The sequence below is a fragment of the Nestor notabilis genome, unplaced genomic scaffold (assembly GCF_000696875.1).
Source record: "Nestor notabilis isolate BGI_N333 unplaced genomic scaffold, ASM69687v1 scaffold30058, whole genome shotgun sequence".
In the NCBI taxonomy this organism is placed as follows: domain Eukaryota; kingdom Metazoa; phylum Chordata; class Aves; order Psittaciformes; family Psittacidae; genus Nestor; species Nestor notabilis.
In genome coordinates this window covers 8,425-19,967 of record NW_009940251.1, presented here as the reverse complement: position 1 = coordinate 19,967, position 11,543 = coordinate 8,425, and the positions used below count along the sequence as shown (strand labels likewise).

General features: G+C 45.2%; 1 protein-coding gene across 1 annotated transcript; it reads left to right on the top strand.

The window, feature by feature from the left end:
* Positions 1–1,164: 1,164 nt before the first annotated feature.
* Positions 1,165–11,242, top strand: LOC104400136 (methyltransferase-like protein 2; the record flags this gene model as incomplete). The annotated part of the gene is made up of 8 exons (XM_010020246.1): positions 1,165–1,278; positions 5,086–5,447; positions 6,797–6,846; positions 7,316–7,376; positions 8,331–8,470; positions 9,226–9,332; positions 9,526–9,591; positions 10,880–11,242. Coding segments are annotated over 8 exons (1,052 nt in total), but the record flags the coding sequence as incomplete, so codon positions are not given.
* Positions 11,243–11,543: the final 301 nt, after the last annotated feature.

The window sequence follows — 11,543 nt, the reverse complement described above, 5'->3', positions numbered from 1 at the left end:
TTCGTAGCTTCGTTCCTATAGTTAATAAAACTACCGGCTCTCGGGAACGTCTAAACCCTTCTCTGTCTGTTAGCGACTAACGTGTGAAGCGTACAAGGATCGTGCCACCCGTCTGCTGCTCCGCAGAGCTGGGACAGTGCGAGGTCGTGCTAGGGGTTAGCTTGCAACGGGAGGCTTCCTTTGGAGGAAGCTGGTTTGGGATGTGTTAAGCACCCAAATTTGCTGGGGACTGAAGGCGTTTTGCACTCTGGAAGGACACAGCTCCACTGTTGGTCTCTGGCTGCCATACCCTGTTAACAACTGGGTATGTTTAGTTTGTATTAAAGGGGTATGTGCATGTATCAGCTTGTCATTCATTTTGGGACTGCACTCTACCAAAGATACGTTACAAAAGCATATCCTGGATGCTAACTTCCTGCAGAAACTCCTAGTAATCTAGTTTTTTCCACACGCTTGACACTTCAGTCATTGTGTTTTGAGTTAATAGCAAAGGACTAATTCCTCCCGAGGCCAGAATAGCTCTTCTTGGTCTTTGTATTCTGCTTTTCATTCACTCGTTTTAATGAGAAAAGGTCAAGTGAATCACTTTAATGACTCCACAACTGTGCAGGCGCATTCAAGTTATTAATGCTACTTAATGCTTTAAAGCTTCCTGCATATTTTTCTCATAACTGGATTTAAGGTAACACTTTGCCTTCCAAACAACCATGCTGCCTTTTCTGTTTTAACTTGAGAAAGAAAAGGTAGTTTTTCTGCAGCAGATGGCCCGTGTTGAGGACCCTTGAGTGAAAACACACAACCTGTCCATCGCGTGCGTAGGAACAAGTGCTTTTCACCCTGTGAGGATGGCAGTTCCTCTCTAAGGAGACCTGTTGGTGCCGGGTGCCCACGTGGGTTTATAGTAAGGGTTTGTGTCCTCTAAACTTGGTGGAGCATCAAACAGGGAAAAGGCTTAGGGGACAGATTGCGTGTCTCTTGGGATCCCTCCCAGTTGCATTGTTTGCAGTGTTCTGAGTGCTCTTCATTCAGAGCTGTGCTGATGGCTGTAGTACTGCTGCTGAGCTGGAGTTAGGCTGTGGAAGAGCTCTGAGCTGCCAGGTTGGAAGGCTGTCTGCACCTTTCTCTTTTCTCTCTGTCTTTGCCCTGTGATTTTCAGCTGAGTAGCTCGTCTTATGTTTCACAACAGGGATAATGTGGAATGGTCAGAAGAGCAGGAAGCCAGTGCCAGGAGTAAAGTTCAAGAGAACAGCTCACAGCTATTGCCACAAGATAAACAAGGTATTTTTGGGCAGTCTTCTGATGCTGAGTCTAGACTTGTGCATACAAGAGTGGAACTGTGGCCAGAGCTACATATGCATCATCATTTATTCCTCCCCTCACCCCTCTCCCACATCATTCAAAATACATTACCTAGTTGTTGATAATGAAAAATGGAGGAGGAATCTTCCTGCTCTTCGTTTACCTCTGTGTGACTTCTCTACCTACTCCTGCAACTCATCCTACTGGAACTGAAATGGTCTTGGTTTGGAGGAGTCATCTTAGGTTGAGCTTCTTTGTTCATGCTGTGGATGTTTAAATACGTGTTAGTGTTCCTCATCAACAAGCTGCTTTTGCTGTAGTGCTGTTGCCTCTGCTTACTTTTGCTCTATAAAGCTTAACTTCTAACAGTCTTTTGTTTGCTTGCATGCTGTGGAGCTATCTCTGATTAAAGCCCAGTTTTTTTTCTCTTAAGAAGGTCTGATGAAGTAGTGTCCATATCTCGCTACCAAGTGAGTAACAGCATGATAATGATTAAATCAGAAGTGAAGAGTAAATCTCTTATCATGATGGGTGTGTTTATCATGAGAGAGGCAAAAAAGGAGATTCCAGAGGTTTGATTTCCTCAACCTGGCTTAAAGGATATTTATATCTCCAAAATGCAGTGCTTACCTGCATCTGAATCAAGCTAAGGATGCACAGCTCTAGAGCCAAGTAGTGCAGCTGGGGCTGTTCTGGTTAATAACGCATCTTTCCTCCACACCTCTTAGATGTCATCCAGTCCCTTAAATGATGGTGAAACAGCTTCCTGTTCTTTGGTATGGTAAGAGGCTTGTTTGATGATGATCATGTTGTATCCTGCTGAGCTCTAGGATGGATCTGTTCCTTTTGTTCAAACTAAATTGAGTGTGTCAGCTGTAAGGCGATGCTGAACACTACTGGAGCTATTGAGACACTTCCCATATAGTTTCCAGTTGTGTTCACAATAGCAAATTTAATTATACCAAAGAGCAACCCTTCTAATTTCTTGGATTCCCAGAAGTATCCAGCAGTTTCTATTGTGATGCCCATTGTGTTGAGTTCATTTTAAAATCTGGTTAACATTAAAGGATGCTGTCTGTCATGCTTTGAGAACCTATGTGCAACTATGAAATTGTGGAGCAATTTGCTGTTAGAGCAGTTTGTCAGGTCTTCATGATGTATTTCCCAGACTGAACAATGGAGGCCAGTCAAATTTTGATGGCTGCTATTCAGTGGGAAGCGTGTGGAGACAATGGGATGGCTGAAACGTGGGGAAGCCAGCCCAGCCAACTGTGCCTGAAGGGTCTAGTACTTTGAGAATCACTAGTGTCCAAGCAGGAGAACAAAGGCAAGCTATTGGTCATTATGGCTGTGTTATTCTGTGGACTTCTTGGGGCTGTCAGAATTTGTTCTGAAGAAGGAGAGAAGTTCTGTGGGGTATGTCGAAGATGTGTCTCCTGGCTGGGAACAAAGAAAGAAGTGGAAGAGTTTCTTGGTTTCCTTTTGAGGCTCCGTAATTACACACACCCCCCTACAGTTCAGGGGGTCCCTGATTCTCTTCCTGTCTTTTGTGAACAGTTACTTTTGTTTGCCCTTCTTCAGCAATGTGAAAGGGTGAGTATGGGCTTGGCTTTGGGGGTGTCCTTACAAAGACGAGCAGAAAAGTCAGGAGTCCTTATCAAAAAGGTCTCTGGAGGAATCTGGCTCGTGCGCCGATGTCCCCACGAGCTAATACCACAAAAAGGATCTTGAAGCAAGTATTATGTGAACTTTTCTGGCATAAGCAGTGCAGGAAGTCAGGCTGAAAAAATTAATATGGTCTTTTTTTTTTGCTTTAAATCTGTTTCTTGCATGATCTTGCATTCATGTTGTTATTGATCCCTTATTCCAGTGCTTTGAAAACACTCGGCTATGAGGTAAATGAGCTGTAAATAAAGCTTCCACACGTGGGTTGCAGTATAACAGCTCTTCAATAACATCCACCAGAATTTCACACCACTTTGGCACAGGAGGAGCACAGTGTCTTGTTCTGTGTGAGACTGTGGCAAAAACGTGGCTAATCCAAAATGGCTGGGCTGGAATTTTGCCCCAGCACCTCAGGTAGCATCCCACTGCAGTCAGGCTGTCATGGGATTGTTAGGGACCAGCCTCGTGTGTCCCTGCTAGGACATGGCAGAAGGGACAGTGCAGGACGGAGTGTGCCAGGGGATGAATCAATAATACTTCTTCCTCTGCCATTAGCAGTTACTGAGTTCTCCTGTGCAAATAGTAAACTGGCTTTGAGCTACAGTGAGATCAGGGCACAAACTTACTGCTCTAGTCCAGTATCAGACATTAAGATGTCTTTCAGCTCGGGGTTTAAGGACAAGGCTTCTTAAAAGGAGAAAATAGTGGTAGTTGAGACAGAGGTTATTTTTATGTATAGCTTTTTGTGCTTCAGGGATAGATCCTACTAAAAATATAGATATGTCTGACTTCTGGGGTTTTTAAAGCCATTTTTGTCTGTGTTTGGCTGAGGCTACGTATTTTTTCCAGGCATTCTTGGTTCATTTTAGTATCTCCTTTCATCTGTCTTCTAAACACTTGTGTGCTTTTCAGAAAGACTGGTAAATAAACTGCAGTTCAGATACTGATGCTGATCTCCAATTTTAAGATGCCTGCTTTTTCTCTTAACCCTGCTCTTAGCAGATGTTGGAGAGATGTTATCCATTCTCACATACAATTGGCATCCTTAATTGGGGGAGAATCATTCGTATTCAGTAATGCACTTGTTGCTGTGCAAAGGTAGCTGAGGACTTGCATGTTACTGGAATGCACTTGGGATGTAAAGCCCAGGATGCTGGAATTAGCTCTTCTGAGGGACAGATAACTCACTACATTGATGAGAATTCAGGAAGCCAGTTGGATTTGTAACTTCCCATGGCAAAAATCATTCCTCTAGAACTGTGCTCCAGCTGCAATCTGTGATGCTGTGTGGAAATAACTCAGTGAGTGACTCGAGTTTCATTAGAGCATGGCTTTGTAAGTGTTCTTCCAGCTTTCTGTAGTACTCACCTTGCTACAGGAGTGTGTCCACTTGCTGTCAGATGATAATGCTTGCTGCTAAAGTCAGTTCTCACCATCTACAGTTTATCCTCCTTAGCTCTTCGCTATTACTTTAATGGCAGTGGTCACTTTTGTTGATTCTCCTCTTTTGTTTTCATGTCATAAATGTGTGATGCTCTGACACGCTCAGAACTATGGAGAGCAAAGAGCTGCAGACTTGGCTGTAGCAGTACCTGTGTAAAACGTGCTCTCCTAGCAAATGCTAGTTGAGCTTTCTGCCAGGCTTTTCTGTTTCCCCATCTGCAAGAAGGGGTGTTGTGTTGGACAGGAGCTCTTCAGCTCCAGGCAGCTGCCACAGAATTCCTTAGAAGTTGACAGTGTCATGAGGCTCCAAACAAATTGTTCTGGTGGACTGGACAAGTTAGTGTTGGAGGTGGAAGTAAAACCTGGGTTTCTTCATTCCAGCATCCTTCAAAGAGGCCTTCTCTGTGGCCAGCTTCCTTTAAATCCTGCCAGGAGACAGACGCTTTCCTCTTCAGCCTCTTCTCCCTATTTTAGTCCTAACAAAGTGGCGGTGAGGATGCAGGCTGAGTGCTGATGTGAGATGGCAGGATTTAAATAAAGGTGATTTTCAATTCCTGACCTTACCTATTAAAGCAGACTGCTGAGTAGATGTCTGCAGTGATCCCTCACTGTCTGAACTGATTGAACTCTGAGACCTTCTGATTTGACTGCTGGTGATGTTTTTGTTTGTGTTCACAGAGGAATATGAGGTGAATGCTAAGAGGTACTGGGATGACTTTTATAAAATCCATGAAAATGGCTTCTTCAAGGACAGGCACTGGCTGTTCACTGAATTTCCTGAGCTGGCACCTAACGGGAGCCCATGTCAAAATGGGGATTCTGTGCTTGAATTCAGTAACAAAGAAGAATCCAGCAGCGAAGAGCTGGGAAGCTGCGGAAATGGACATTGTTCCTTGGAAACCAGGGCAGAGAATCAGTTAAACCTGGTAAAAAACACACCTAAGATCTGCACAGAGGAGCTGGCTACACAAACGTACAGTGAGCTGAACGAACGTGGTGGGGATTACCCAGGATCGTCTGCATCTTACCGTGTGTTAGAGGTAACAGCTGTAAAACAGAGTTACACGTGGAATAGTCCCTTGTGGCAGTGTGACAGGGACGTAAAAATGTGTCACTGGCACACAGCAAGTGAATGGGATGATTGCCCCAAGTCAGTAAAATGCAAGAAAGAGAGGGCAGCTTAGAACTAAGTCATTAAATCTGTCGGGATTCTTCTGGTTCAGACTGTGAATTGGCAGAGCAGGAGGACCATAAGAAGTTTCAGAGTCTAAAAGACAAGCTGACCATCAGATGTTGAAACAAGCATTTGAAAGTCACCTTTGGAAGCAGCTGATTCTTGTCTATATAAAGCTTTTCCATTGTGATTTATGGTTGACATGTTTGCGCTGACTCTTGTCACACCTTGGGGGGTGTGGAACAAAACAATGAAACCAAGAATGTCAAGATGCTGTTTGGTTTGTTCCTTATGGGCCATGTAGTAATGGGGAATCTCACATGCAGGCTTTGTCCCAGAAAAGTCTGTAGGACTTGTGAATATTAGGCTCCTGGCAGCTGGTAACAACCTTTTGCTCTGTCACCTCTAGTCTGTTCTCTGGGGATACCACTGGTTTTGTTGAATGCTTCACCTTCTGTGTAAGTTACACCCACCCAGGGAGAGCCACTATGAACTGTCCTTCAGGTTTGTTTAGTCTGTGGCTTTAAGACTCCCGCAGATGTTGACATTCATGGTCATTGTGGCTTTCCCATCTCACCTGAGTGCTTCAGTAACATCTGTCTCTGCAAGCCATCCGTGGCGTTTTCAGCTCAGTCTATTTCAGTGTTACTGATTCCTTCAACATACAGAGGCACATTCCCCAAACCCAGTTGTGTGAGCCCCCTTCTCTTCAAATGGGAACAAGTAGAAGGCATAATAAGAATCAGTGTAGGCCTCTAGTTGTAACTTGAGGCAGAGCCATCTAGTGAAGGAAACTCTGAAGCAGCAGGTTGTAATTAGAGGAAAGCAAACTTCTCTCTGCGTTGCTCTGATTTTCTATGGAAGTGAATGCAACTAATCCGTGGCTTTTGCCAGTGCTTCAGTGACTCATACTGGCTGTTATGCTTGGGATTCCAGCAATAACAGTTTTCAAAGGAGTAACAATATATAGCTTGTTAGTGAGATTCCTACAAGAACCAGCTTAGTGGTTTCCCACAAGTGCTTATACAAAAACCTGCTCCTCAGAGCTGAACGTGCTCAGATCTTGCAGGGAGATTTGCACATGGTCATTGCTGTGCTCAGCTGTTACTCGTGAGTTGCTCTTTGGTCCATGGCTGTAAGGAGATGGTTTGAAAATAGCTGCATGGGAGATGCTGAAGAAATGATTTTCACTCTGTGTACATCTGCTTTGTGCAGGTTGGCTGTGGTGCTGGAAACACAGTCTTCCCAATTCTACAAACCAACAAGTAAGTCGTTCTCAGTAGGTTTTTACCTGCACGATGCACCAGCCTCCTAAAAACAACTGGCAAAGTGCTGTGTGTGTTCTTAGTTTAAACAGTCTCAGATGCAAGTGGTACCTTTGCCATCTGCAACTTCAGATGACTTTGTTTTGAGCTTGGAAATATTTGGTCTTAGAATGCAACCCACAAAATGTGATGCAGGTTTAGGTGTCTCATTCTGAAAGCATTTTCACACAGGCCTTAGTGCCTCTCCTGTTCTGGAAGGAAAAGTAAGCTGTGAGCTCCATATGAGAATAGCTGAGCTGTAAAGGAGTGACATGATGCACCAGATTTTGCACAGGGCATTGTTAACAGAGATAGACTCAAAGCCCAGGATTTCTGGCTCCCAATTCTGTACGCTGTGCATTTGAGACAATTCTTAATCCCTGTGGAGCACCTTTATATAAATGACCATCACTTCTTTTCCTTATTTCAGTGATCCAGGCCTATTTGTTTACTGCTGTGATTTTTCTGCTACAGCTGTGGATCTTGTCCAGGTAAAGTCAGTGGTGACTTATGCAGGTAGGAGGTACATGGTGGCAGTTGCACAGGAACACAAATACATCACAGCTGTGTAGCTGTGTTGGCAGCTGGCTTTTTTTTAGCTAGCCCTGATGCTGACCCCTGTACTGGTAATAAGGAAGATGAGCCATCAAAGGCTGCAGAAATGAGGGAAGTGGAAGCTCTCAAAATGTCACATTGGCAGCAGACAACTCGGGCAGATTTTCTTTCCCAGTGGTTGGCAGCTCTTTTAGCTGAGTAACTGCTCAACCTTGAAAGCAGTCAGGCTATTTTTTAACAGGAACTGAAGCTGGGTTTGGTCTGTGTGTGTGCTGCTGTCACTGCAGTTCTGGGAAAGTGGTTTGGGTGCTTCTGCACAGACAGCTATGGGGGGGTACTGTTTTCTGTAGAGCAGGAGGCTGGAATCTAGTCAAAGGACAAATATTTCAGGTCAGAAGAGAACAGAGAATATATGAAGTGTAATCAGTCGTTTGATGAGATGGGGAGCAGAGCAGCAGAGGCAGCATGCCATTTCATCCTCTTAAGGTGATACAAGTACTGTTTATAGAAGCTACTGCAATCTGTAGCAGCAGCTTGAGAAAAATATACAACTTCTGGCAGCCAGGTTTGATTCTGGGGGTACAGGGAGGAGTTTGCTTGTGTTCGAAGTGAATATTGGTTTCCGAGACGCAGGAAGGGGCCCTGACACTCTTGCTTTTGTAAAGATTTCCAGTTTAACAGTGTAAACCTCTCACTTTTTACCACTGTTAGTGGAAAATCTGACCTTACAATAATCCCACAGTCCAGTATTGGGGTTTTGGCAGTTCTCATTGCCTGACTGTAACAAGTCCATAGCTCTTTGTAAATCTCCCATGAATACTTCCCCGTCCAGATAATATTGAGATCAAGGTCTGCTGCTAATGCTCTCATTTCTCTCTTCTTAAATACAGAACAATGCAGAATATGATTCTTCTCGCTGCTTTGCATTTGTCCATGACCTGTGCAATGACCAAAGTCCTTTCCCAATGCCAGACAAGAGTCTTGACGTTGTTATTCTTATCTTTGTCCTCTCAGCGATTCTCCCAGAGAAGTAAGTTTGAATAATTCCTTCTGGCTGCAGAAGATAATGCACATAGAAGCAGAGCTCTTTAACAGCAGCTCCCCTCATAGCAAGGCAAAGTTCTGTGTCTGGTCCAGTTTTCCATTAAGCCTCTGAAAATGGAATTTGCAGGTACTTTTCAGCTGTAACTTCTGGTGCAGGGTAGGTGTGATTTGAAAGTGGTAAATGGCTGTAGGTGCACTTGCTCCCCAGTTCTGAACCCCAGCCACACTGAGCACTCAGCACCCATTTGTGGCAAATATGCTGCTAGGTTTTAAGGCTCAAAGGCTGCATTCATTTCTCAGATGGGAGGTAGTGAGAAGGGAGGGGACAGGTTCAGAAAGCTGTTAAGAAAAGTGCTGTGATTTTGGTGTGAGTGTTACAACCTACACGAACCCCTTTTTGTTCCCTTTGGTTTTATTTCGCAGCGTTTTTCTTCGTGTTCACTTCTTGTTTTGCAGAAACCAGTGGAAATCCTTTTGTAATCAGTAAGAGAGAGCACTTAATCCTTGCTGTGGCAGGCTAAGTTAGCATTGGAGAAAAAAACAAGCAGAACCAGGGAGTGTCAGAAATAAGGCAGCCAAATAAAATCTGCTCACCTAAGTCTGAGAGAGCTCAGAGAAGTGCTGGCTTTTGCCTGCTCTTTGTACGAAGTCGAAACGTAAAACTTTACACTTTCTTTATGGGAAGTACAAGCATCATTTTGCAGACTGTTGGCTGCTTCTGCTCCTCTGTTCTTCCCTCAGGATGCAAGGCATTGTTAACAGACTGAGCCGCCTTCTGAAACCAGGAGGGATGATGTTGTTACGAGATTATGGCCGCTACGACCTGGCCCAGCTTCGGTTTAAGAAAGGTATTTCCTTTTCCCCTGCGAGTCTTGCTGCTGCTGGATGCTGCTGCTCTGGAGTAGTGGCTGCCCTGTGCACCAGACAGTTCATTAATTCCCCATAAGCACAGCGTGTGCTGGGCGAAGTGCCTCTGGTTGGGTGGCAGTTGTTGATATTTAAATGATAGCTGGTAACTGTTTAAATCCCTCTTCCCCTTAGGTCAGTGTCTGTCTGATAACTTCTATGTGAGAGGTGATGGCACCAGAGTCTACTTCTTCACGCAAGGTAAGAGGCTAGAAAACATTCCTCTGACTCTCCTCACTTCTTTTTGCCCCTGTGCCCTCAGGTTTTGCCACTAGTTCTTTACACCCCGTCTTCCTTGGAGCAGTGGGAAATGTTCAAGTGTCTCTCAATTGCACGGGGACCTGGGCTTGTCACTTGCTAATGCGAGTACTGGGTGGTGGATTCCATAGTGGAAAATCCTTTTGGAGAAAGACTAATGTGTTTGCTACGCGGGGAGGGGTGGGACTGGGGTAGCTCTCCTTGAACGTTGTTGCCAGCGGCGAGATGGACATCACTTGAAGGAACTTCTCTTAACTTCAGTATTCTCCTATGATGAAATAAGTAGGGCATAGTTGAGCTGAGGCAGCCTTTTCATTCCTGGTTTTCAGTAGGGTTGTGTTCTCCTGCTTATCACCAATTGTGCCTCCAGTCACCTCCGCTCTGCCCCTCTGCATGGTCAGTTTTAGAGCAGTGACACGATTACAACCAACTCTTCCCCTCCCCAGTGCACAGGTCTGGTGTTTAGTGCGTGTCTGGCAGACGCTTCACGATGGCAAGCGTCTGATAAAAGAGCACAAGCTGGGACCTGTTACCCTTCTCTACAGAAACTCCATACAAATCACGTGCTCCCAGCCTGCAGTTGAACAAGCTCTCTGCTGCTCAGCAGGACTTGCTCTGGCTTTGCCCACAGCCAGTGTGCTGGGGCACCATGATCCTTATTTGCTTGGTCAGGAATACCTGCCAGCCTCGAGGCTCTGAGTGCTTTGCTTGGGCCCCAGCAGGGTGTGGTTTTTGTAAGGATTTTATTCCCAAACTTAACCTTAATGAATCCCATTCCCCTCCAGCCTATACAGCACAGGTCTCATTGCCACCTTTAAAAGTGAAGGGCCGATCCCATTCTTTGCTCTTGCAGACTCTGAAATTCCTCTGGAGAGAACAGGGAGGGGGAAGGAATGGATCTGTCCCTACTCACCAGAAGATGCTCCCTTAATCAGTTACTAGAGGCAATACCCATGTCTGAAACTGCTGCTGTTTTCTCTTTGTCAAGTCTGTGTAATACTAGTTGTCCTCCAAAATACTTCTTCCCTTCCTTGCTAGAAGGAAACTAGAGAAACTGTGATCTTAATCCCACCAGAGCAGATGAGTTAAGTCCTGTCTGATCTTTTACCCCGCCAGAGTAAGGCGATGAGTTTCCTCTGGTTCATCTTTCAACACAGTTTAGCCCTCACCGTGAGCAGGCATCAGTGAGATGAAAGCTCCATCTCCTCAATCTCCTTCTCTCTGCTTCCAGATGAATTAGATGAGCTCTTCACAAGAGCTGGGCTGGAGAAAATCCAGAATCTGGTTGACCGGCGGCTGCAAGTGAACCGTGGGAAACAGATGACCATGTATCGAGTATGGATCCAGTGCAAATACCTCAAGCCTGCTGCCCCTCAGCCGTGAGGAAACGTGGCATGCAGCTTAGGTTGGAGCCTCTTCCTGGCCATGTGCAGTGTCTCCTCCTGGTGAGATGGGGTTTTATGGAGCTCGGCACGCACGAGACCTCAGTGCCTTTTCCAGTGCCTGGCATCACTTCCAGGGAGCGGAAGGATGGATGCTCTAAGATGAGACCAAGCAGTACTTTAGATGCTTTGCTGCTGGTCTGAGTTTTTAAATCATTTATGGTTTTAACAACTTAAGGAATGGTTGTGCTGTCTTACAGCAGCTGAGCAAGTTGAGTCGTGAGTCACTTTTACTCTGCATTTCCACATGAAACAGAAGGAGAGCTTTGACCTTACCCTCTGTGTTGTGTACTCTTGTCTTGGGAACAAAACGCATACAAGTGGTTCTTCCATACAAATCTGTTCTTCTCTGCAACTGGTCACGAGGCCTAACACGAATCCCTTAGCCAGCTTATCTCATGCAGCTCTCTTCTGGTCATTTCAGGTTTGTGCAAATCCATGAGTTAAAGATAC